The 27,240-nt window shown below is 42.1% G+C and overlaps 1 protein-coding gene across 2 annotated transcripts; it reads left to right on the top strand.

Moving 5' to 3' along the window:
• Nucleotides 1–117: 117 nt before the first annotated feature.
• Nucleotides 118–24,738, top strand: MAPK15 (mitogen-activated protein kinase 15). Of its 2 annotated transcripts, XM_074890197.1 has the most exons (13): nt 118–245; nt 3,068–3,166; nt 3,616–3,645; nt 5,653–5,743; nt 6,274–6,404; nt 6,559–6,722; nt 7,634–7,773; nt 9,133–9,190; nt 14,550–14,687; nt 14,930–15,035; nt 19,101–19,401; nt 19,848–19,999; nt 22,999–24,738. In XM_074890197.1, the coding sequence occupies exons 1-13, from the start codon at nt 177–179 to the stop codon at nt 23,203–23,205; spliced, it is 1,686 nt and encodes a 561-aa protein (XP_074746298.1). In that variant the 5' UTR covers nt 118–176; the 3' UTR covers nt 23,206–24,738. The 2 variants fall into 2 exon arrangements, with proteins under 2 accessions (XP_074746298.1, XP_074746306.1); XM_074890205.1 differs by lacking the exon at nt 19,848–19,999 and having other exon boundaries at nt 22,999–23,198.
• Nucleotides 24,739–27,240: the final 2,502 nt, after the last annotated feature.

Below are 27,240 nucleotides of genomic sequence, written 5' to 3'. Positions count from 1 at the left end.
GCCATTTGCCGTACGCCCGGCGTCACGCCGTCACGTGCCGTACGCCCGGCGTCACGCTGTGCGCCTGCGCGGCCTCGTCCGCCGTGCGCCTGCGCCGTGCGGCGGGGCTGTCTCCATAGCAGCAGACGTCAACAGGGAGAGCGGCCGGCGGGCGGCGCGGCCAAGTGCTGCCCGCCATGAGCGTGTCGGAGGTGGAGGCGCCCGTCTCCCAGAAGTACGAGATCAAGAGGCGCCTGGGCAAGGGGGTGAGTGCCCCGGGGGGGCCCGGGAGCGCGGGGGCCGGGCGGCGGGGACCGGCGCTGCCCTGCGGGGCGTCTCGGCGGCGCCGTTGTCTGCGCTCTGCCGGTCCCTGCCGCAGGCCGCTGACCTGAGCCGTGTCTGAGAGTTTATATAGTTGAAAAAATACTAGACTTTGAAATATTTATTATGCCTAATAAGGAAAAAAATCGTAAATCATAGCCTGATAACTTTTAGTGTCTTCATATAGTTGTTTCACAACTAAACTTCAGAGGAAGGTAAGTGTTAGGTTGTAGCATGTGAAACTGAAAACATCTTTAAATTCCCCATCAGGCTTTTTTTCTTGTAATTTACCGGAGAATTGCCACACAGAGCACCAACCTTGCACGTACACCTGGTTTACGGTAAAATTAATCAGAGTCTCAAAGTATATTCTGTTTGTGCCCACCAAATTCTTTTGCGTTTACTGCAGCCTCATTACTTCAAGTATTATGTCTCATCAAGTAATTTTTTCCCCATAAAATGATGTATTTTTATATGTGAGCCAAGGTTAATTTCTAAGATCTTTTTCCTCAGGCAGTCTCTAAACCTTTCCTGATTATCTGCTTTTCTATTCTGGCAGCTCTTTGCTGTTGTTTAGTTGTGTTGATACTAGTAGTCAAGTATTTCATGTGCAATTACAAGGGGGCACTTGAGAGAGGCTCATTTTCTTCTTATTCCCTAAGACAGTGTTTTGTTTTTCTCCTTTTGAATCCACACTGAGTTTTCTTATGGCTATATTTCATTCTAATTTTGCCTCTGACTTGAGGTATATTGCCATCTTGTTATTAGTTACCAGCTTTCTCCCTTTGACTGTATTATATCACATCTTTTAACATGCTAGGTCTTCGAACAGAATGGTACTACTCTTTCATCTGAAATATCAGATTGTTTGAGAGTTCTGTTTGGAGACGGTTTCACAAACATAACTACATACATGCAGGTCTTTAAAGGACTATAGTGGCTTCAGGACCATCATCTAGGCATCACTGACATTATCAAAACAATTAGTGAGCCTTTAACTCAAGTGGTTCCAGTCTCCTAAATACCCATGTTTTCTGCCTCTTGTATGCAGGAAGTTCTGTATGTATTGTGTGTGTACACAGCTCATGTACTTACCTGAGCATTTAAAAGTCTGTTGGAGTCCCTGAAACAGGTGAGGACTGCCCAAAAAGTAGAGCAGAGAAGTGCAGCAGCAAGGGAGATAAGCTGTTCCCATACAGTGAGGGGATTCAGACAGGGTTTTTTTGGTTTGTTCTGGGTGGTTTTTGGTTTTTGTTTGTTTTTTAATTAAAAGTGTGATAACTACCAAGGTAATGGGAACTTCTACTCAAGTTTTCTCTGTTCTGGATGATTCTGTGATACTTGCAAATGGTGATTACTCAGTCTCCCTTGTGGTACAAATCCAGTCTTCTTATTTTTACATGATAGATTTAAATCTTAAGCTTCCACATTCTAGGAGATGCCTTGCATCTGCACAGTGGGGTCATTTCTCACTCAGAAATGCCCAGATAATGTTTAAATAGTCGTACAAAGTAAAACAGCTGCAGTATGTGATACTGAGTGATTTTCATGCTTAAACACTCAGATAACGACATTGAAGCAGACTTCCCAAGAATATGTGTACTTCTGGAGTATGGGTTCAGGCCGTTTGATGTGCATCAGGAAGTACAAACAGTTGGATTATAAGTATCTCAGATAAGTGCTGTAATACTACACTGTTGGCAATTGGGATGTCTCTTCTTTTTTTCCCAAGTAGCAAGTGATAGGACAAGAGGAAACGACCTGAAGTTGTGCCAGGGGAAGTTTAGATGGACTATTAGGAGAAATTTCTCCACTGAAAGGGTTGTCAAGCACTGGAACAGGCTGTCAAGGGAGATGGTTGAGTTGCCATCCCTGGAGGGATTTAAAAGATATGTAGATGTGGTACACAGGACATGGTTTAGTGGTGGACTTGGCAGTGTTGGGTTAACGGTTGGACTCAACGATCTTAAAGGTGTTTTCCAGCCTAAATGATTCTATGATACTGTCACTACTGGCCTCAGTAAAAAGTCTCTCTCCATCTTATAAACCCCCTTTAAGCATTGAAAGGCCACAATAAGGTCTCCCCAGAGCCTTCTCCAGCTGAACCCTCCCAACTCCCTCAGCCTTTCTTCATAGGAGAAGTGTTCCAGCCCTCGGAGCATTTTCATGGCCCTCTTCTGAACTCACTGCAACAGGTCCGTGTCCTTCTGCTGTTGGTGCCCTCAGAGCTGGACCCAGCACTGCAGGGGGGTCTCACCAGAGCGGAGCAGAGGGGGAGAATCCTCCCCTCGCCCTGCTGCCCACACTGCTCTGGGTGCAGCCCAGCACACGGGTAGCTTTCTGGGCTGCCAGTGCACGCTGCTGGCCCACGTCCAGTTTTTCCACCCACCAGTATCGCCAGGTCCTCCACAGGACTCCTCTCAATCCACTCCTCGCTCAGCCTGTGTTGGTACTGGGGGTTTCCCTGACCCAGGTGCAGGAACTTGCACTTGACTTTGCAGAACTTTATGAGCACGTACATCTGCCATTGGCTGCTCTGGGAGCCAGGATGCTTGACCTTGTGGACCTTTGGTTGGACTCAGTATAGATGATCTTAGTCCTTGACTCAACCAAGCATTGCTCATAGGCCTAATCTCTCTTTCTTCTAGGTAGCTGGTGATTACCTCTTCTTTCAGTCCCTGTGTGTATGTTCTACTTCCACACTGAAGGCCTGAACTGTGCTTAAGATGTCCTAGTAGGCTGTTCATCTGTCCTTTTTTCTCCCTAGGCTTATGGCATTGTATGGAAAGCAGTCGATCGCAGGACAGGAGAAATAGTTGCTGTTAAAAAGATTTTTGATGCTTTCAGGAACAGAACAGATGCTCAGGTGAGAAATCACTGTTCTAACGTGTCCTGAAAGATGTGGTGGGAGTTCATAGATATTTTTGGGATTTATGACTCTGAAAGATGTTAGTTATTTGACAATTATACATGTAATAATACAGTCTACAGCTATATTAGGATAAAAAGGAGCAGTAGATGTCAAGCTTTCTATATCATGGCATCTACAAGTTACTGTTTGATGTCCCTGAAGAAGAAGTGTCTTCCAAGGCATGCACAGTTTGATTCTCCCTCATGTTGTTATGCCATAGCGTCTAAGCACAGAGAGCACACTTGTGACTCTTGTGAGCAATTGGGTTTTTCCTAGCCTGTCTACCATATAAGGGTTTCCTCTGCTTTAGAGATTAGAATGGGTTTAACCCTCTCATTGGAAGTCTATACTCTGTTCTGTCATTCTGTTGAGCTGATAATAAACTTTTTTCTGTTTATTTCTAGAGAACATTTCGAGAGATTATGTTCCTGCAGGTAACGTCCGTTTTTTCCTCTCCTCTCTGATTTTTAATTCTCTCTGATGTTGTTCATATATTTTCTTCCCATTCTTTTTCAAAATGCAATGATCAGTGTTGGCAACTCTTGTTAACTTCTTTTCTGCACCATCTTGGCAAACAGTCTTCCCATGACTGGGCAAACCACCTGAATGAAATGGAGAATTGGTCTTATTTTTTTTTTCTTTGAGATGTGCCCTGTTCTTTCACCATTTTTAGCAGTATGTCTACTCTAGGATTACCATATTGACTTGCACTTTCTCTCAGTTTTTACTTCTTTGTGGACAGAAAGTGTTGTTCTTAAAATTTAAATGCCATGATTCAGGGGTGGGGCTCTGTCATGTGGGAAGCAACTTGACCACGTGAAATAATGAAAGCAAAAGTAAAAGGGAGTTCTGTATGGAATTACTTAAGGCTGCTCTTGTTTTGATATAATTGACCACACACTATGCCGATTTACCTTATCAGTGGCAGTGGCATTAAAATTATCTGTCCATTCCTCCTCAGACTTACCATGTAGAAACATCAATATTTTTGAATAGTGATAATGTTGTTATAACTATGATTTTCTAAGGACACAAGCAAGGCAGGGCTCATAGGAAGAGGTGTTTCCTAAGACTGTCAAGTTTAAGTATGAAAGAGATGAGGTTTTTTACTTCTTAGTCATTCTTTAAGCCTGAAATAGAAGCCACAAACTTAAGAGCTAAAAACATAGGAGAACAATTCCTTAGACGTTAATTACTATAAGTTGTTAGATCATCTCGGGAAGTATAGCACTTCTGGAGTAGAAGAGTGGAGAAGAATTTGGGAGAAAAAAAAAGAAGGGTATTTCTCCTGAAGGAAAGAACGAGTCATTCTGGGGGAGTGAGGTTAATGTGCCATTAAGCCCTTACTTTCATGACTTTTGGTGCTCAATAGACTTAAGACTGATCTGCATCTCTAGAAATATATCCCTTTGGGATAAAAACTTTCTTTAAATTGTTTAGATTGGGTATTCTGAATAGTGTCCTCAGAATAAATGCAAGGGTGTTTGATGGCCTGGGTGTATATTACTGTTTTGTAAGTGTATTTTCATGGCTTGCTGCAGGTGAGTGTGTTGATTTGTGGATTTTTCTGGATGTTGTACATTATAACCAATTTTGTCTTGGCCTCAGAGTCTAGGAAGATGATGCTGTTGTAAGACTGCTGGAGAGAGCTTAATACTATGATTTTTGATACTGTTTGTGACTGAATTTGTGATGGAAATAGATAAAGAGTCTACATTACTGGTTCGAATAACAAAAAAATCATTTATGTATTTTAGATACAAGTATAGGTTTTATGGTGCAGCTTTATAATTTTATACTCAGGGTAGTTCATGAAAATGTTGGCATATTGTGAAGTGTTCACAGTGTCTCTAGCTGTGCAGAAGTGTTAGCTATAGGAAATAAAGGTTGTTAAGACTGAAAATGATGAAGTAAATGATCTTGACAGTATTGTCCATCTGCAAATGTGAGGATAGAATTCACCTCCAGTTTTGAGGTGGATATGCCATGTACGCTGACTGATCTCCCCTGACAATCAATGCAGCCTGTAGAGTGTTTCAGCCTACCCTCAGATAGACACTTTCTGGTTGGTTAGCTTCTTTAATTATGAGTGTTGATGGCAACTTAGATATTCTATTTTCTCTGCCACAATAATTCTTGTGTAGGAAATATGAGGTGCACAAAGTTGACTGGATTTTATTCTCAAATGGTATAGAGGAATTTTTAGAACTAAAGTCTCAGACAACAGAAATTATTTTTTTTAGATTAACTGGCTGGTTTCATACTGTGGAGCAAGCTTAAATCCTTTTTAAAATTTATTTCAGTGGAAGCATAATGAAGGAAATAGCATGTTAAAGTTTGTTCTAGACAATAATACAAAACAAAATAGCTTATTGTCCTTTTTTTTTATGATTCACAAGCAAGACACTTGATTTTGACAGTTGGGTGTCTTCCCTCTACAGGAATTTGGAGAACATCCAAATATCATCAAGTTGCTTGATGTTATCCGAGCTCAGAATGACAAGGACATCTACCTCATCTTTGAGTCCATGGGTGAGACGTAGCATTGCATCAGCCATTTAAATACAGCCTCTCTTATGAGTTATCTTTGTTCCTTACTTTGATAGTAGTGTGTTGATGATTTACATGAATATTCATATAAGTAGACATAGAAGTAGGAGCACTGCAGGTGTTTTTATGTGTATCAGTTGTGATTAGATGGGAATAGCAGTGAAACTTTAAAAGGAGCAATAATTATATGAGAACTGGCTGGTTGAGATGAAGGAAAGATGGTAGTAAGCAACAAGTTAGAAGGCTTGTAGAGACAGAAGAGTTGCATATGGGAGAGACTGTGCAATTTTATTATGACAAAAGTATGTGATCATAGAACAGTTACTGTAGCATGATCTGCAAGTCAAACTGATAATAAGAGGGATTGCAGTACTGTTAGTACTGTTAGTGTGCTGAGGACGCACTTGAAAGATTACAGTTTGGACAGTGGTCTATTCTGGCCTTGCTTTGAGGAACTCACATTCACAACTTGGTAACCCTTTACTGATGTAAATATATTACTGATATTACAGAGACAGATTTACATGCTGTGATTAAGAAGGGGAATTTACTGAAAGATATCCACAAGTGTTACATTCTCTACCAACTCCTGAAGGCAACTAAATTCATCCACTCAGGAAATGTTATTCACAGAGATCAGAAGGTATATTTCAGTCATAGTCTTTATCCTTCACTCAAGTTTTCTGTTAAACACTAAATGGAAAACTATGAAAAGAATGAGACTAGTAGAATAACCTTGATAATAATCTGCCATTCAGAGAGTAAAAAGCTTATTGATTTTTCTTTGTTCAATTCAGCCTTCAAATATCTTGCTGGATGCAGACTGCTTTGTTAAACTTTGTGATTTTGGGCTGGCCCGTTCTTTATGTCAGATGAATGAGGATCAAGGCAACCCTGCTCTAACAGAATATGTGGCAACACGCTGGTACCGAGCCCCTGAGATCTTACTTTCCTCTCAGAGGTAACTGCTTGATATGAGCAAAGGGATGGGATTATATAATTTCTTCACCACTGGGAAAATTTATTGTGTAGAAGTCTTAAATATTTTCATTTTATGTGTTACCAGATGCAGTGTCATGTCAGCAGTCCCTTTTCTCAATATGCATTTAAACTTCAGTTCTGCAATATAAAAATCTCATTACGTGTACATTTCCTTCCTGTCTTCTTAGATTATTCATTTACATACATTAGCAGCTCATCTGTTTGTCATCCTTTCTCCCACTAGACTTATTCTTTCTCCCCTTAAATCTGCATCTTTACAAAATTTGACTGAGTACCTTAGTCCTCTTTTCCAAATTTAAGGATTGGTTTTTGATAGACCTTCAGAAAATGTTCTGTAATCAAATGTTAAATCAGCTGCTTGTTAGTAAGGCTTAGTTCTTTTTTTGACTTAAATATACAGAATCTTATTGATCAGAAAAGAAAATGGATATAGATTGGGTTAGTATCCTAAACTTGAAATGTGACTGTTTCCAAAACTGTCATTTACCCATTGTTTGGCATTTACTTCACTTAAGTAATTGTAACTGCTTTCTAGATACATTATGCCCTGAAAAGTCAGTTGTTTCCAAACAGCAGCTTGTATCTTCACTGTTGGTTCTATGAAAAGTATGTATTACCTTGTCCTGGCATTTAATGTATTTCCTTTTATGTTTCCTAGAATAGACTTTTAGTAGGGTAAATCTCCTTTCTGTTTTATGCTTGCCAGTTTCATGATTCCAGAATCTCATCCACTTTGTAGTTAAAACCTGTGAGCATTTGTGTTCAAGGAGTCATCAGGCTTGTTTTTCTAGCAAAATAAGCTAATGTAGATGATGTGAATACCAGGTACAGAAAGTTTTAGTCCTAACTCTGTTCTATTCTTATTTGTAGCTACACTAAAGGTGTAGATATGTGGAGCATTGGCTGTATTCTGGGAGAGCTGCTACTTGGGAAACCTCTTTTTCCTGGAACATCAACAGTGAATCAAATGGAGCAGATCTTGAGGGTCATTCCTGCCCCATCCCCAGAAGGTAGGACTCTTCTACAGGGAAAGGTGTTTAGAGAAGAGATTAAAAGAATGAAGGAAAGCAGCCCAGCTGGATCCAAGAAGAAGGTGTCTCTTGTGAGTCATTCTAACACCTTTCCAAGGAAATTAACATTTCACAATTAAGTCATTAGTGTTAGAGGACAATAAGCCTGTACTTGATTAGAAGAGAAACAAGAACCAGGCCTTCAAAATATTTTTGAGACTTATAAGAGGATAACAGTTTAAAATAGAGTATCATACTTCAGTGGGGCTTGCATAGTGAAGGTGAATTGGACTTTTTGGTCTGGAAATCTAAACACAGAAGTGAAAGCTGGAGTAAATATATGTTAAATACAAAAAGGATTATTATTATTGTTATTACGATTTTCTTCTACGAGTTCCAGTCTAACAGCCTGTACACTTTATAAAATTTTACAACATGTTGATATGTTCTCACTGAGCTAGCAAATCGTTTTTAGAAAATAACTACCTTCAGTTTAAGGATATCACAGTTTTAGAGATTTCCATTCAAGCTTAAAGTTATTTATAGTTTTTATTAGAGATTTGGTTACTGAGCATGACATATTAATGGAAATGTGTGTGTGAAAACACCAAGACAGGAGCTAGAAGAATAGCTAGCACTAATAACAAAAAACACTATTCCATTCTCAGTAATACAATTGAGAAATGTGTTGATAATGTCATAACCAGAAGGTCTGCACTCTTAAGACAAGACCACAGGACAAATGACTCCTTAGCAGAAGGTCCTGTATCCTCGCCACAGGTTGCAGCATATCACAGGCACAGTTTCTTTCTCTTGTAGCCATACAAGTGAAAACAAATATGTGTTCAAAATGTTATTGTAAACAATGAAAACCAACCTGTGAGCAGCAACTTTGCCAAGGATGTATGGGGACCAAAGAAGCAAGATTCTGAAGCAAAAAAACCCATTCCATAGCAACTGTTGACTCTTCGCGAGTACGACAGATATGTTCAGAGAACAGTTCATTGCCACCAGTCAAAAAGAACCCCAGCAAATGTGATGAGGAATTCAGTAGCTGGTATCCCTCATTCTATGTGTCCCACATAAGTGATCGTGGCCAGATTGTTTGGCCTCGGATGTCTTGGTGCTTCTGTTTATGTGGGTATAACAGTGCAAGTTTATGAAATTTATGAGTATGAATTGAGAAGATCAGCTTAGAAAATTTGCAAGTAGATATTCCACCCCCCTTCCGTAAGATCTCCCATTGAGTTTTATTATGATAATTTCCAATGTTAATGTCAAATGTTTGCTTTCCTTCATAAACTGTGTAGCTCTGGTAATTCTAATTTTGGCATTAACAGTATCTTTTCATTATTGCAGATATTTTGGCTGTGCAGTCAGATTACAGGGCCTCAGTTATTAACCACATGAGTTCCCGGTAAGCCTTCTATATTCAACGTGTCTCAGAAGTCAACAGTCTACTGTATGATGTTGACAAAAAGTTCCCCTAAAGTTCACCTTCCAGTGTTCACCAGTTGGAAATGATTTCTACCCTCTGCAGATTCACCTGCCTCTAGGGAAAGGATGTAAAGTTTAAAAAAAGAAAAAAAGATGAAAAGACCAATGATAATCTGGGAATAACAAAACAAAATTAGGTTGGGCCTACATTCCAAGCTATTGTCATGTATACTTCTCAAAATTAGAATATTTTCCTATCCTGGGTCATTTGGGTATCAGATGTCATGGTTCACACATGGAAAGCCTGAGTCTGTTCAGGCTGACAGCCTCATTCCAGCTGCTTAATGACTCTCACTGTGTTGGTTTGGGGTTTTTTTTCCCTTATATCTGTCATGGTTCTTTTGGATCCTCCAGTTGCGTACACAGACTACCACATAATTCTGCATTTATGACATACTTAATTAGTAAACATTAGTAAACTTAATGCTCTTACACTGTCTGATGGCCACAGATTATTCACAAATTACTCACCAGTCTCCAAGTATTCTCTACCCGTATCTGTCATGATACTAGAGGGCATCCCTTCTTGTCGGGGAGTCTGCAGTATGCATAGCCCAGCTATCTGTGGTATGAGTTCTCTGAAGTTTGCTGATGTTTGTATTGGTTTAGGTTAGGGTGGCTCAAACCATAAGCTCTACCAGGTCCCTTACTGTTCACATGAACAGCACATGTGTTTTCATGCTGACTTTTGCTGACTTCTTCAGCTGGCATTCTGGAGCATTATTCAGGGGTGCCAGGATTTCTGTACTGATCTGTGCCAGGTAGTTGAGGAACTGAGACACTTGTGTCCTTGCTGATTCAACTGTCAGCACAGCATGTGTGTTTGACCTTGCCAGGGGGAAGTGGATGACCACAGCATCCCACAGGAATTTCCCCTGATGCAATTTCTGAATGTTGCTTCTTTTTGCTGTGCACCTGTACTGGGTTTGGTTGGAACGGAGTTAATTTCCTGCATAGCAGCTTGTATGCTGCTGTGTTTTATATTTGTGACCAAAATGATGTTGATAACAGGGCAGTATTTCAGCTGTTGCTTAACAGTGCTTGCACAGTAGCCATCAAGGCTGTCTCTGTTCCTCACATTGGTAAGAGGATTAGTAAGAGGCTGGGAGAGGGCACAGCTGGGACAGCTGGCCCTTCTGATCAGAGATATTCCATACAATATAGTGTCATGCTCAGCAATAAAATGGGTGGGGAGGAATTTCTCCAAAGTAGCTGTTGCTCGGACACTGGCTGAGTATCAGTCTGCTAGTGGCAAGTGATTGCTTTTGTGCAACTTGGTGCGGTTTTTTTTTTCCATTTTCCTATTTTTTTCCCCATCCACATATTGAACTCTCTTCATCTTGACCCATGAGGTTTTCTTGCTTTTGCCCTTCTGATTCTCTCCCCCATCCCGCTGAGGGGGAGGGAGTGAGTGACTGGATGGGGTCTTAGCTGTCATCTGGGGTCAACCCACCAGAGTCCTTTTTGGCATCCAGCATGGGGCCAGAGGGTTTTGACATCACAATAGATATAGATTTGGCTGGAGTGTACTAGACAGGAATTTATAGTAGTTACACCTGTTTAGCTGGTGCTGGTCGTAATATTGATTTATTTGTTCTTGACACTGGTTTATTTGTTCCTTTACCTGCTCCGTGGCATGCTCTCTCTTTTGCTGTACATCGGATTTGAGGGCCTGTTAATGGCTGCTTTCAGCTTTTGCAGTTTGCTGTGCTGTTTAGCACTTTTTTGTTGTCCCGGTTCAGCTAGGATAGGGTTAAGTTTCCCCAGCAGTGGGGGGGAAGCTCTAGCCAGGTTATTCAATACCATGCTGAAGTCACCTCCTGGTGCCAGAGCGCGGGAGAATCCATAGAACGCGCGGGGTGTGCAGCAGTTCCTCTCACTGCTGTATTGGTACATACCTTGCTCTGTTCATTGTTATTACTGTTATTGTTATTGTTGGTTTTCGTTTTGTTGCTGTTGCACTGTTGTATTAAACCTTTACTTATCTCAGCCCCGGGGGGTTTGTATTTCACTCCCGTTGTGGGGGAGGGGCAGCGGCCGAGTGGTCTTGGACCCCGGCAGGGCCTAAACCACCACAACTTTTGCTGTACATCAGATTTGAGGGGTCGTTAATGGCTGCTTTCAGCTTTTGCAGTTTGCTGTGCTGTTTAGCACTTTTTGTGTTTTGCCTGGGAGAGTTATGATAAAAGCACTGGCCTTAAGTCTAATCTGGTATTTAGGCCCTGCATTGGTTCTGTCCCAGTACTTTGGGAACCATCTCATGAAGACAATTAACAATTTCTCCTCTTTTCATCCAAAAGCCAATTTGTAGAGGAGGTGAAGAATGTCACTTCCCTGTTCCTCTCTCCTGGGATAGATTTTTTTTTTTTCTGCCTTGTTACAACAGTTTCTTAAACATCTGTGGGTAACTAGAATGCTCATACTGGTATATGTCAAAAATCTGATTCTAGCTTTTCCTAAGGATAACTGACTATTTGTGAATGCCACGCAGGGATGTGCCCTGAGGTACTTGGGTCATGGGTCACAAGTTGCACAGGAGAATTTGAGCGATTTTCATGTCCAGTGGTGTGGGACACCTGAACAAGTGTGGCATCCTGGTGAAGTGACAAAACACTTGACGAAAGGATGCCTTGTCTATGCCAAAGAGACACAAGTTCTCACACTGTGCTGGGGCCTGGCCTACACCTACCTCAGTGGGGTGAAAGGGTCTCTGGGCCTGAGGACATAGAAATGGACACTGTGGCTATGTCAGAGACCCAACTCTCAACAATAACAGTGGCTCCTAAACAATGGAAGAGGAAATCAACTTGGTTAGTAAGGGAGGAAGAAGCTTCTAAAAGGGAGCAGGAGGAGGAATCAAAAGACGCAGCCAGTTCTGCAGCAGAGCAGCCACAAGAACAAGATGGGGAGGAGACAGAAATCATGAATGAGTGCAGAATCCACCCAGTCCCTATCCCTGAACGAGCTGCAAGATGTGCGGGAAGATTACAGTTGTCATCTAGGTGAGCAAATTATCACCTGGTTGCTCTGATGCTAGGATACTGGGGCCAGTGCTGAGCCAGGAATTAGAGGGTAAGAAAGCCCAGCAACTGGGATTGGAAGAGGGGCAAGAATTTGAAGCTTCTGGAGGTGACTTCTGTCAAGTGTGAAGGCAAGGTGTCCCCTCAAGGAAGATCCTGTAAACTACTGAGGCAAGCGGACCACCACTGAGGGAGCTATCCAGCATTAGGGAATTAGTGGTGGAGGTGATCTACAGCAACCTGGGCAATAACCAGGGCTCCACAGATCCAGGTGAAGTCCAGTGCACACAGTCAAAAGTTTGTACAGAACACCCCAACATTGTATGTCAGCACCCTGACAACCATTGTACAGACATTGAGGCACCAGCTGTGGACAGACTGGCTGGCCAGCTCTGGCAATACAAAGAGAATCTCTCTACCTCCACAGCCCCGTGGTACTGTGCCTCAGCTGTAGAAAAGCTGTCCCAAAAGTTCCAGCAAATTCAAAGAGAGTATGTTTTCCTCCTCATCCATACAGGTCCGCATCTGGGCTATCAAGAGTGTCAGATGAAGTCAGTCTTTCTCTGATGACATGAAAGGGAACCATGCATGCCACCCTCTGGTTCTATCTGCAAGACCACGGGGAGGACATGAGGAAGTGGGATGGCGCATCTATCTCAGGCCCAGAAACTTGTGCGTGTGACTTGCAAGGAAAAACGGCAACCAAAAAGGATCCCTTCAGGAAGGTGACTGCTCCAGTTGCTCTCGAGCAATTCCCCAGACACAGTGGAAGGACTGATCCTACTTCTGATCCTGGTTTGCAATTACAGGAGTCAGGTAATGAGAGCTCTGACTAGGAATAGAGGGGCCATGCCTCCAGCCTGGCAGAGGAAAGGTATAACCAGGTTTATTGGACTGTATGGATTCAATAGTCTGGCACGTTGGACCCACAGGAGTATAAGACTCTGCTGGACACTAGTGCACAGTGACCCTAATGCCATCAGGATACAAGGGGATAGAACCCACCTGGATTTCTGGAGCAACAGGATGATCCTAACAGTTATCTGTGTTGGAGGCTGAAGCAACTCTAACAAGCAATAAATGGCAAAATCATCCTATTGTGACTGACTTGGAGGCTCTGTGCATCCTTGACATGGACTACATCAGGAGAGGCTACTTCAGGGACCCCAAAGGGTACCAGGGGGCTCTTGGTGTAGCTGGCATGGGTACAGAGAGGATTAAACAGCTGTCTAGCTTGCCAGGCCTCTGAGCGAATCCTTCTGTTGTAGGGTTGCTGCATGTCAAAGAGGAGCAGCAGGGTGGGGGCTTAGCTGCCAGCTGGGGCCAACCCACCACAGCATCTCTGAGAAGAGCACTCTCATTTCTATAACCTTCTCTGAGTGAAAGACAGCAGTTGGAACTTTCCATTCATTCCTGGCTGAAATGCACTTTTATTTGACAGCCCTACTCTTTGGATGCTATCTTCTTTCTGCCCCCCTCCCCCCCCCCAAAAAATGTGAAAGTTGCATGGCTAAGTTCTGATAGATGGCTCCAGCGAGGTAAAAGAGTAAGTGAAATCTTAGTCTTCAAAACTGAAAAGATTTTTTTCTGAGCCACTCAGTCCAAATGCTATGTTCAGTGGTGCATCATTTTTCTAAACTAAAGGAATGTTGTCATGGAGTAAGAAAATGATTTAAAATATGAGGAAGAATCATGTTTTAAAACTGATTTTTCAAATGTATTAGATATTCTCATGTTTACTATGTTAATAATTATCTTTAGGATTTCAAAATGCAAAACCAGATTTTTAAACTTCACCTCCTCATTGCAAATTATACAGAAATATATTTCTGTGGCCTAAGGGCTGGATTTATGGGGTCTTTAACAATTCTACTGAAACATCCAAGAGTTTGGGCTTCCTGCATTGTCAAAAGAACAAAAGAAATATTTGTTGTCCAGAGGACTTGTTATTTCCCTGTGTGTGATACTGTCTGGTATCTCTCACTCTTTCCACTGAGACAAGAGAAAGACTAGACTTGCCAGTTAGGCACTTCATGTAGGTTCCTAGCACTAGGAGGGAGGCACACAACCCTAATGAAAGGGGTAGAAGAATTTACCGTACTCAGGCCTACACTTCAGAGTGTTCCAGGAATATGACACACTACTTGTGAGTGAACTCTGGAGTCAGGTGTCACCTTGATGTGATTCCCAGAACTGTAATTCATGTCTTCACTCTGAATTAGACATTGGGAGCTTATATCGTTGTTTTCTGACTTCTAGGCAGCGAGTCACATTTGAGGAGATACTACCATCCTCTACTCCATTGCCTGCCTTGGATCTTCTGAAGAAACTTTTAGTATTTAACCCCAATAAACGACTCACAGCAGAGGAGGCTCTGCAGCATCCTTATGTGAAAAGGTGAGAGTAATACCAATGTGCAGTTTCCCCTGATGTCTTCTGAGATGCTATAGACCTGCTCTTGGCACAAGTTTTCTTTATATGCATGATAGAAAAAAAAAGACAAAACTAATTCTTAATTTTCTCTAACCCTATTTACACTAGAGGTCACACTAGGTGATTTAACAATCCTTTTTAACATTATATTAATCTGTAGTGCTGTTTTTAGTCTTAGTAAATTACATTATTTGTTATCATCTTAGGTTTCACTGTCCTGCCAGGGAGCCCTCTCTGGATTATGATGTGATTCTTCCTTTAGGTGATGATATCCAGCTGTCTGTGGCGGAATATCGAAATAAATTATATGAGGTACTTTCTCTTATCCTATTTTCCAAAATCCTAATCCTCCAGGTAACCTGCCATTCTTGCTCACATTTAATGAATTATGTAATTTTCTTCTATTTGCATTCCCCTAGGCTTTCCATACATGCTTACAGTTACAGCTTGGTGTTTCTTATCAGTCAGTTCCATACTGTCATAATTTTTATGAGGTCTTTAAATCTGAATTCCCCCTGGGAAAAGAAAAGTCTGTAAAGTGTGATGTCAGAGAGACTGTGTTAGAGGAAAATATATTATGCTGGATCCAACAGTCCCAACAGAGGTGAGGCTGCAGCCATTCCATGTCCCCAGGTCCAGCCAGTAGCAAGGCTGAAGATGTATTCTCAGTAGGAACACGCACACAGAGAACACCCACACACTACATATACATGGTTGGCCACATGGATCACAAACAGGCACACAGAGCACTCCCACAAACAGCACCAGAAGCCTCGTCCTGCTGCCTTCTCTGGCTGAGCAAGTTGGAAGTCTGCTCGTAAGAATATATTTACCTATGTGCAGGGTGGATTCCTGCAGCAGCTGGTCTCAGACACTGAGCCTGCTCAGCAACTGCCCCTGGACCCCTGTCTTCTCAGTGGCTGGCACTTGGCTGTACATCCCCCGAGGCTGCAGCCCTTCTCCAGTTGCTGGTATAGATGGTGCAGACAAGCAGCTGGCCAGGACTCTTCTGGTCCCTTAGCTGTCCTCTGCCCCTCCTGCCACCAGAGATACACGGGTGCTCTCACACCAAGCTGGCCCTCGGATACCCCCTCTCACCCCCTCGCTCCCAGGCCACTTGATCTATTCCCTGACTAGTCTGGCTTGATCTTTGCTGGGGATCATGTGCTGACTCGCACACCTGCGCTCTCTTCAGCTGCTGGCACCACGGATACGTGGGCCCTCTGACCCGTGGTCTGACTCCAGCTGCTGGCACTCACACCTGCCTGCACGCACGCAGAGACAGAACAGACAGCCTCTCTTCCAGGAAAGAGAAAGGGATTTAACAAGAAGATAGAGCAAACTGCGTTGATCAGGTGCAGGGCATGGCCTGACAAGCTTACTGACCAGCCAGCTATTTACACACGACTGCCCATCTTTATACCTCTTACTCCCTATTTCCCAGACTCATTCCCAAATCACCTAAACCCCTCTTTTTTCCTGCTTTTTGTTCCTATTGTAAACATCCCGTAATAAGTCCTGTGTGATCCCAGATGGCTTTCCCCTGCATCCCATAATGTGTCCAACCCCTAGGCAGCAAACTCCACCCTCACATGCCCCCATCCCCTGCCACCCCCTCCTCCATCCCCTGCCACCCTCAGCCCAAAAGGTGATGCAGAGAAATCCCCACAACTCATTGTGAGGAGCTTCATGCCTGGACAGTGGGCTGGTGGCTTTGCTGGGACAGCCCTGGCAGGTGCCCAGACAGGGTGTTGAGAAGCTGATGATTGGGGTTCCCACCTGCCAGAGTGCATCCCTGTGCCCCTCGGCCTGTGTAGATGGGCCTTTGATGGGCTGATGGCTTCTGTGAACGGGCCAGGACGTAGCTCATAGAGCATTATTTGGGCTCCCCACCCTGCTGTTGTCTCTGACCTACACTGTGGGTGTACAGACAAGCCGTTACCACATAACTTCACAGACGGAGGGTTTTTGCTGAAGCATAGTCAAGTGCCATTGTATGCTGCACCACATACACAGAACTATCAGATTTCAGAATAATAATTAACAGAGGAGGAGGAACAAGTGAAGGATCAGTGCAGCTGATGTGCTAATAAAGTGATGTTTCAGGAGCCATACTTCAAATGCATTAATGTGGGGAAATAGTACTTGAAAAATCAGGAAATGGTGCAATAATCAAGCAAATAAATAAAAAAAGCTGAGGCAAAATCTTTAGTTGTACAGGGAAAAGGAAAGATAGTACTTTTGATGCCATTTGGTATATGCAATAAGATCAAAAGGAAAATAAAAAGCTGCACTTTCCTTATAGGCAGTGGGATTGAGTGCACCCTCAGCAAATTTGCAGGTGACACCAAGCTGAGTGGTGCAGTTGACACTCCTGAGGGAAGGATCCATCCAGAGGGACCTGGACAAGCTTGGGAAGTGGGCCCATGTGAACCTCATGAAGTTCAACAAGGCCAAGTGGAAGGTCCTGCACCTGGGTCAGGGAAACCCCCAATATCAACACAGGCTGGGGGAGGAGGGGATTGAGAGGAGCCCCAAGGAGAAGGACTTGGGGGTTACTGGTGGGTGAAAAATTGGATATGAGCTGGTAATGTGCACTGGCAGCCCAGAAAGCCACCCGTGTGCTGGGCTGCACCCAGAGCAGTGTGGGCAGCAGGGCGAGGGGGGGATTCTCTCCCTCTGCTACGCTCTGGGAGACCCCCCTGCAGTGCTGGGTCCAGCTCTGGGGCCCCCAGTACAAAAAAGACATGGACCAGTTACCGCAGGTCCAGAAGAGGGACACAAAAATGGTCTGAGGGCTGGAACACCTCTTATGAAGAAAGGCTGAGAGAGTTGGGCGTGTTCAGCCTGGAGAAGAGAAGGCTCCGGGGAGACCGTATTGTGGCCTTTCAGTGCTTAAAGGGGGCCTATAAGAAAGACAGAGACAGACTTTTTACCAAGGCCTGTAGTGACAGAATGAGGGTTTTTAAACTGAAAGAGGGTAGGTTTAGATTAGACATAAGGAAAAAAAAATTTTACAATGAGGGTGGTGAGACACTGGAAGAGGTTGGTCAGAGAAGTTGCGGATGCCCCATCATGGGAAGTGCTCAAGGTCAGGCTGGATGGGGCTGTGAGCAACCTGCTCTAGTGAAAGATGCCTCTGCCCAAGGCAGCGGGGTTAGACTAGATGATCTTTAAAGGTCCCCTCCAACCCAAACCATTCTATGATTCTGTGAACGTTTGATGTCTAAAGATGTGAGAGAACAAAGATAAACACAAATCAGAACTAGTTATAAGACTGAACTAATCTGGATGGTGGTGTTGAGACAGTAGGGGGAGGATAGCTGGAGCGAATGCTCCAACAATGAAATATGAGGAGCAGCAAAAGGGGAAGTAAATCAAACCTTCAGGAGGAGAAATTGGTTTTGACTTAGTTATGTAAATGCCATGTTATGAGGCAAAGGAACTGGAGGATGTTGAGAAGAGCAGTAGCTGGAATGTAAACATAGTAAAATAAGCGTTGGAAAGAATGAAGGTGGGAAGAGAAGATTAAAAAGGAATCTCAGAGATTATAAAATCCAAGACTGAGAAAGACTGATAAGGGTGTCCACCTTCCCAGAGAGAAAGGAAAAGTGTTATCACTTCTTTTAACAACAATTAAAATAGAAGAAAATAAAAATAAAATTGAATTTTAAAAGTTGAACCTACTTAAAATTTCTTCTAAGGTCTTTAATAGAAGGAAACTATTAAACTCTACATGTGATAGAGTGTTAGGAGTCATGAGCAGATGAGTTAGTCAAGGGAATACTGAGCACAGGTAGAAAAGATATTCTAAATGTCAATAGATTGGTCACAGCTAATCCAGGTACAAGGCTAAGAAACTAAGTGAATAGTTTTGAATAGTCTTACTGATAGGGTGTCAAATTTTGGAACAATTGTGATTACAGGAAGTTGAGAGCAGGTTGTCTGCACCAAGACCCAAAACCTTGGCAAGGATTCTGTTGCTAGATAATAGTGTGTAGTAGAGTTAGGTGAGAAATAACTATGAACTAACCGGAATGAATGCTGCTTTGACCATTAAAAAATCAGCTTTGCAAAGTTCTGGAAAGGGATGGTAAGAAACAACATAGTGTTAACCTTTTGGGCATATAGATTCTGTCTTTTCCAAGGCTAATGCCCATTTTATTTAGAGGTGTTCTCCCTCAGGATATATTGAAATTGCCTGTTCACCCAATCCTTATTATTTCCATCCTCTCTCCAACGCTAAATTAATTTTAAAATTATACTTATTACCTATCCTGTGAAATAAATAGCAGTTATTTGTAAATCTTTCCCTTTATTTCTGTTTTGTTCCTCTGCTGTGTAGTTGTGTTAAGTCTAACCAACTTCTTTCTATAGATGATCCTGGAAAAGAAATTAAATAGTCATCCAAAGGAGCAAGTGCGGAGAGAAAACATTCCACAAAGTCAGTCTGAATCCAGGCCACTTCTTCCAAATTCCAGTTCTGTGACTTTACCTACCAGGAAAGGCCAGAGAGAACCAGCACCGCCTCTTCTAAAAACTTCGCATGTGCATGCTGGAACCACAACTAGTGTCCAGCCAGAAGTATCCAGCCAGACTGAAGATTTAGCAAGAACTTTATGTCAGAGATCGAAGATCAGTGTGATCTACAATCCTATAACACACACTGCTGTTCAAAGTAGGTACTACCCTCCTACAGTGGGATATAATCCACCATGAGGCATTATTATGGGGAAGAAAGAAGAGATTGAGTAGAGAAAAAGAAATAAAAGAGATTTACATGGCAAAATGGAAGGGTGGGAGGAAAATGACACAAACAAAATGCTGTTGAACAATTTGAGTGTATGACATTCTCTTTGGCTCTTTCCTGCCTCGGTCCTGACTCTATGTTCCTTTCTGTTTTCTCTTTGCTTCTCTACTGTTGCTGTCTTTTCCCATGCCCTTTTGAACTGGTTTTGTTTTTGCTACTACATCCTAATTTTATTCTGAATATTTTTGTTCTGTTTGTGAGATAGAACGAGGTGGCAGGGGCTGACTCAGTTTTTATGTTCTGTCCCTGCCTCAGTCAGTGTGTTCTGTGTCCTTGTGATTTTCCTACTTTCTCTCATGTTTTTTCTTCTGCAGGTAATGCAAATTGTGGTGCTGTGATCAGAAACTGTTCTGCACCACCTTCTCAACAGGCCAGAATCCCCAACAATAGGAAACTGGGGAGACAGTTCGCATGGGCAAATGCAAATGCTCAGCTACCTCCTACAAGCGTACAGAACCTTTATAATGTGAGTAGCAGTGCTACCGAAAAAAAAAAATCCCTTGACTTTTCATGGATCAAAATGATATAGACACAGAATATTTTAATTTGCAGTTTTTTAAAGATACTTAAATGAGAGGCAAGACATACTGCTCTGTGAGTGTCTAAATTAATACATTTTTATCAGTTAAAATTACTTATGACAGATATACACTGAAATTTCATTGCTTGTTTGTAGTGTCAGTCAGATGGTACCTTGTTTGATAAGGCAGTTGGACTTGTGTAGAGCATGAGGAGTGTGCTAACGGAAGAGTTTCTGCTAGTAGGGAAAATAACTAGACATACCTTGCCTCTAACATGGGGTAGATTCATATAAGAACTTGCATATTGCAGTCTCCAGTGTTGCAATACCTAAATTTCAGGTGTTTTGTCTACTAATGAAGGTTACTACCCTGAGTTAAGTTCTGTACATGAGGCAGAGTGTTGAGAGGAAGACCATCTATAGTAATCACCAGGAAATGCCAAGGGCACAGATGTGGCTTTAACCTTACATCTCTGGCATATGTAATGCTGATCTTCAGCTGGTCTGGGTTTATAAACACTAAGTTTCTCCTGAGTTTTAAGTCTAACCCCCGTCTTTCAAAAAACCCTATCACCTGTGACTTGAGCAGCAAGAGTATTTTGGTGCCTATAGGTTTATGCAGCAGTTCTGTGAATGACTGTTGAATTTAAGTATGGGCATTAGGTACTTCAGAGAACATGAAGTAACACAGCCCTTTTGTAAATCTAGGTCTCTGCCTCATAAGAAGTATTTTTTTCACAAAGATTAATTGTAATGGATCATATATGTCAGCTAACTGTAATCAAAAAGAAAAGTAAAAATATCTCTGCAGATTCTCTGCCTCAATTTCTTTTTCCTTTTTAATACAATGTCTTCTGAGATGTGCAAAGATAGACGACTTCTTTTCCACTGCTCTTTTCTAGAGGACAAGTTAATTTTGGACTCCATTCTACTTTCAATTTTATCACTTCAGACAAGCGAGGATTTGAAAACCATTTCAGATTATTGCATTGTTCAGATTGTCAGCAGCACCAAAAACTCCCTCTGACTTTGAGAATCACAGATCAGGTGCTTTTACATTATCTTCAATGATGGCTTGTCCTGTCCAAAGTGTGTAGGTAGCAAATTCTTTTTTAACCAAATTGAGACTGTTGGATATTCCAAACTTAGGAGAATTCACACTATCTCTGGAATCAACCTAATGGATTGCTGTTGATGAACAGTCCTGTACTCTCTGCTCCTCCCTCTTCCCTGTTCTTGGCCATACTTCCCTGTAAAAGTTCTTATCCTCACTGGGTTCTTAAATTACTTCCTTGCCCCTGCTTTTTCTTTTTCCTGAGCTAGTTGTCTGCTGACTAGCTCCAGGAGAATCTAGCCAACACAAGGTGATCAGAGGAAGCTTATGGCAGTGGAAGAATATGGAAAGAGGCACCACAGATTACCTTTTTTGTGACATAAAGATTGACTTGTTTGTTGTGGGACTTTCTCACATCCCCACAAAAGAATACTTGAGTGTCTGTGTGCTGGAGCTCCAAATCATTCAAAATGTCTGCTGAGCACAGTTGTGTGAAGGGACTTCTGTCAGACACCACTGTCAAAGATGAGTTGGGTGGGATCACCACCTTTGTGTCAGCATGCAATATCACATTTACCTTAAAGCACATTATTTCTTTGAACACAGCTCTGAATGATCTGAACCATTTCAAGCTAGAAGCAAGCTGCAGACACTGTTAAGAGGCAAGCTTGCTCCTACTGGATCTCTTCTTACTGTTGTGATTGACAGGAAGATACACATGACTGACTGCTAAAAGGAGACATGATTGCCAGTAACTTCCAAGTATGACCACGTGCATACTTGCAACCTGTCTTTCAGCCCCTCTGCTTTGGAATCCCATTCAAAATGTTTTGAGAGTGAGAGGAACTATTTATTCCACAAGTGTGGAGCAAGTGTGGAACCATTTATTTCACAATATGAGATTGTGGCAGTTGCTGCATGTGCAGATGAACAGTGCTTTTTGAAGAATCTTTAGGTAACTGTGACCAAATTTTTGTTACTGGAAGAGCAAAATAGGGAGAAGATCATCCTACACATGCCCTGTGCTTTATATTTGTTCTCTGAGAGGGTAATACTGATGAGTGTCAGAGACAGGATATTGTGGTAGAAGGTCATCAGCATTGTGGCTGATCTTATGTTATATGAATGTTGACTTTTCCATCTTTCTCATTCAGCCTCAGCAGGAGCTGAAAAGCTCTCACATTCCTGTTTGCTCTGCATTCAGTCTGCATTCATTTTCAATATCCTATCAAGATCATGAAACTCTTGTTCTCAGCCATTTGACCAGGAAGGACTCCTACATCATGGCTGGGGTCACAGTAGCCAGTGCCACAACAGTGAACGGAAATTCCTGCCTTTCAGTTAACTACAGAGGTTCACAAAGAATAAGCTGCAGTGAAACAACTCTCCTCTTGAACTGCAGATTCAAATGTACTGTAATGTATGATGTATTGTAAGGTATTGATGTATTATTAACTTTTCCCCACAGGGACTGATAAACACAGTACCCACATGCAGCTTCCAACTCAGGTCACCGAGCCATTTGATTGGCTAGGGGATGATGATGCTCTGTCTTTTGTACATATATTTAAAGCATTCACTACTGTTGAAAACAAGATACTAGCCAAACAGGCCTTTGGACTTCTGCTCCAGTGCAGGATTAGTTTGTTCTATCTTGCTCCAGTGCCACTAGCTCATTCTTGATACACCCATTCTTAAAGCCTTCTCCCTCACATCATTCTCACCATCCTATTCTATTCTTGATCTTACAAAATAGTCTGTTTTGTTTATTATCCATATAACATTCATTATCTCTTCTACTCCTCAGCTGAAGCAAAATCTGTGTTCCTTATTTGTATTTTAGAAAGCTGTTACAGGTTACTAACTATCTTGGCTTTTCTTTCTTGCACAGAATCCAAGAAATACTCAGTTTCACAGCAAAGATGTACGTCCCCTTCTGAAGTCCAGTAAAAAGATGTTCCAGATTACTGCAAACATGGGAGCTGCTGGTGATCCGAAAGCGTCAATGGGCAGTTACTCCCAGGCCTATGGAACCATATGTAAATCTGCACTGCAGAGTCTTCCAATATCAAAGTCCTCCCAGCAACATGAGCAGTGAATATGGGGGTGTTCTAACCAGGTGAAGTGCAGCTCATCTCACCAGTGCCCTACCTGAGCCAGTAACAGCAACTGAGAGCAAAACGTAACAGGCATTTGATGGTTACCCCAGCTGAAGGGAAATGTTTTATTCATTGCACAAAACAATGTACTGCTTTCCTCTGGACAAACCAACAGGAAAGAGAAACTAATCCCTTTGCCTTCCAGTCCTACCAGACAAGGTCACAGCACTACTTTCTCCTATACTGTGAGAACAAGGAATACTGTCAGTTCATATTCCTCATTTCAATTATTGCAGAAAGTTACAAAAAACTGCAATATTTTGATACTTGAATGTATTTAGACATACTCAGAATATTCAGGGCCCACGTGAACCTCATGGTTCAACAAGGCCAAGGGGAAGGTCCTGCCCATGGGTCGGGGCAATCCCCAGCACAAACCCAGGCTGGGCAAGGAGGGGATGGAGAGGAGCCCCGAGGAGAAGGACTTGGGGGGGTTGGAGGGTGGAAAACTGCCTGTGAGCCAGCAACGGGCGCTGGCAGCCCAGAAAGCCACCCGTGTGCTGGGCTGCACCCAGAGCAGTGTGGGCAGCAGGACAAGGGGGGGATTCTCGCCCTCTGCTCTGCTCTCGTCAGACCCCCCTGGAACCCTGTGTCCAGCAGGTCCCCAGTACAGGACAGACATGGGCCTGCTGGAGCAGGTCCAGAGGAGGGCCAAGAAAATGCTCTGAGGGCTGGAACACCTCTGTCACGAAGAAAGGCTGAGAGAGTTGGGGATTTTCAACCTAGAGAAGAGAAGGCTCCGGGGAGACCTCATTGTGGCCTTTCAGTGCTTAAGGGGGTTTATAAGCACAGAGACAGACTTTTTACCAAGGCCTGTAGTGACAGAACGAGGAACAATGGTTTTAAACTGAAAGAGGGTAGGTTTAGATTGGACATAAGAAAGAAATTTTTTACAGTGAGGGTGGTGCCTTCCAACCCATTCTTTGAGTCCATGATTCTTTACCAGTTTCAGGTGCGCTGCCTAAATGCAGGGTGTTTTTTTTGGAGCAGAGCATGTAACTAACTTTTCTGAAGACCACGAAGACTAAACTCTTCACAGATAATCTTAAACCCCTTCATTTTGTTTTCTACTAATTTCTATGACTCTTCTGGGGTAAATTAACATAATCAGTGGTGGCTTATTTTCATTAACATCAAGTAGAAAATAATTTTAAATATAGGTGGGTTCTGTGACAATATTTACCTACCATGCAATATTGTAATATTGTAAATATTGTAATAATATATTGCACTACAGGAAATCTTTGTTTTTCAATGAATGTTTGCTGTGTGTGAAAGGGAAAAATACAGGGGTATCTTCTTCAATGAATAATGTGGTCATTATTTTTGCTTTCAGAAAGCAATGTTCCAAGAGATACTATTGCTGAAACATCATGAAGTTGTTATCAGGCAACAGTGGGACTACAGTAAACTTTAAAACTATATTCCTGTTTTAATGATGATTTTTGATACATTCTCCTCATTTACTTGAAGTTCTTACAAGAAGTCTCTGTCCCTGAAATTTTACTTCACCTGTGATAAATTATTGTTATTCCAGAACACTGGGACTATAGTTACAGAGGGGATTCAGGCACTAAATGCCAACGGTGAGTACCACTGCCACTGGTAGAATATCCATTTTATCTTCTAGTACCTAAACACCAAAGGCTAGTTAAGTAAAAAATAGTACATTCACTTCTGGTACCAGGTGTGGTCACTTCAGTCTGGTAATACGAGGGAGCTGGGAATGCAGCTCACAGGGAAGTCCTGGTTTATCCTGGTATATTCATAAAATAGGCATTTCCTGTCTATCCTGGGTACAGGTAGGCACAGGAAATGGCAATGACAGGGTGAACATGTGTAGGCAGGGCTCTCTGTAGCGTGTGGCTCTTGTGAGTCTAAGGTGCCAGTTCTCATGCACAGAAAAGGGAGCCTACTGCTGAATTCAGGGTCGGGACTTCCGCTGAAAGCCTCGCACCCAGCCATCTAGTGATGCAACGCCACATCTGAGATCCTCTGTCAGCCGGTCTCAGACTGAGAGGTGGTGGGCTGTAACACTGACTTTCTATTCTTCAAATGGCTTCGGTTATTACCAAGTGAATTAGTTATTCTGTGATATTTATATACACCTACAACATCTGGTAGTCAACATACCACTAAAAGAGATGAGTCAGTCTAGTTCTCGTCATGAACATACTTTTACACTAAATGCACCATCTGAGCAAGATAAAATTCTAAAAATCTAAATGAATACAGCAAAGTTCAAAAATGTTAATGTAATCTGTGACTATAGAAATAATTAAATTTCTAACTTGTCCGTTACACGGTGATGCTGGAGCAGATAGGTTTGGGAAAGGCTTGGGAGGTATGGAATGACAGAAGTAATAGTTACACAGAACAGGGCTATCGTATATATAAGAGGATATATAGCTATATAGCCTGTCTTCCTCTGTAGAGTAAAATAACCTCTATCTGTATCATCTGGCAGAGAACAACTCTATTGATCATTACAGTTCATTCTGGGACCCACCAATAACTGGATCTGATTCATTACTAAGAACAGACAAAAAAGTATACATACAGCATTCATTTATGAATTTGTATGTGTGTAACAGATTATGGGTTGTATCTGAAACAGTATACATTTATACAATATGGAATAACCATAAGAAATCCATTTCAGCTTTTTTTCCAATTTTGACAGCTTCTTCCCTCCTTTTTTTTTTTCTTTTTTTTCCCCCTCTTAACTTTATTTCTAGGTTTATCTCTTCATGTTAAAATCATAATTCCTCTCGATTCTTGCAGATTTTTACACCATCTGTGTTAATATGGAAATCAGCTTAATTTTTTTCAGATCAATCTATCTTTCTGCACATTAATTTCCTAAGGTTTTCAACAAACAGTAAAATAATTATTGACTGTTACAGATATGTAAATTATATAAAGCCTTCTAAATTATATAATGCCTGCTACCATGGGAGCTGGCATCCTTAAAAAAAAGCTAAAGTTTTAAAGATCCTGCTAAAGTTACCTTCCGGAACTGATGCAGCCTCTTGCCTCCATCTGCCAGCCACGTACCTGAACTGGTTTACTAAGCTTGCAGCTGGTGTCAGAAAGTGGGTAATCATGAAGCCCAGGCTAATGGGACTGGGAAATTCAGAAGCCTAGTTCCCTGTCATGTCTTTAGGCTATGGCACAGAGATCAGGAAAAGAAAAAAAGTCCCAGTTTGGCAAACCTGCTAGATGCCAGGCGGAGACAGTCCAAGCTGAGGAAAAAACCTAAAGAGCTAAGTGACTAAACATTATGTACAGCATTTCACGATAGCCTCTGTCTCTACCTTCTGTCCTGCCAGACACTAAAACACAGCAGCATGAACCTACAGGCTAATCTGGACTGTTTTAAAGCTGCAGGGTTCAGTTTGGTATCAAATTACTACAAGAAAGTTACATTAAGATAAAACACTTCTGAGCTTGAGAATTCCAGCAGCCTCATTCCTTCCATCGTTCTGAGTCCCTTCTTTCCTTGCCTTCACATGGGAAGATGCGCTCACAAGTGAACGTGCCCTCCTCCTCACAATCACTTGATGGATTGGAGTCACATTGTCAAGGAAGTTGCTACTTTGCCAAGACAGCATTTTAGATGCTTGATTAAATTCCAACTCAGCTGAAAAGGAGTCCTAAAACCAGGTCTTTCTTTAATAGCATGTCCATTTCCTTTTTTATGGCCTTTCAGCTGCTTCTTTCAGCTCACCCCCTAAACCAATACTTCCATTATATCGAAAGAAAGAAACCACTAACAAAACAGAACCAATAGGCTTAGAAAATGGTAAATATGAAAGCTGAGCATGTACTGCTAAACAAGACCATAACCATAGGTACAGGCAAAAAGTTGTTTACAATATTTTTTCTCCTGTAAACCTTCAAAAAGGTGCCTCCCATATTTGAATTGTTATTAGATACAAAGAAAAGATAACTGTACCTGAGAAACACTTTTT

Source organism: Strix uralensis, chromosome 1 (genome assembly GCF_047716275.1).
Source record: "Strix uralensis isolate ZFMK-TIS-50842 chromosome 1, bStrUra1, whole genome shotgun sequence".
In the NCBI taxonomy this organism is placed as follows: Eukaryota; Metazoa; Chordata; class Aves; order Strigiformes; family Strigidae; genus Strix; species Strix uralensis.
The sequence above is the reverse complement of the archived record's forward strand: the minus strand, read 5'-3'. Positions and strand labels throughout refer to the sequence as shown.

Excerpts from the sequence above, each read along its gene's own strand:
- MAPK15 (XM_074890197.1), top strand. The coding sequence starts at position 177 with ATGAGCGTGTCGGAGGTGGAGGCGCCCGTCTCCCAGAAGTACGAGATC. Across the intron at positions 9,191-14,549 it reads ATTAACCACATGAGTTCCCG|GCAGCGAGTCACATTTGAGG; the intron begins GTAAGCCTTCTA and ends TCTGACTTCTAG. Across the intron at positions 14,688-14,929 it reads CAGCATCCTTATGTGAAAAG|GTTTCACTGTCCTGCCAGGG; the intron begins GTGAGAGTAATA and ends TTATCATCTTAG.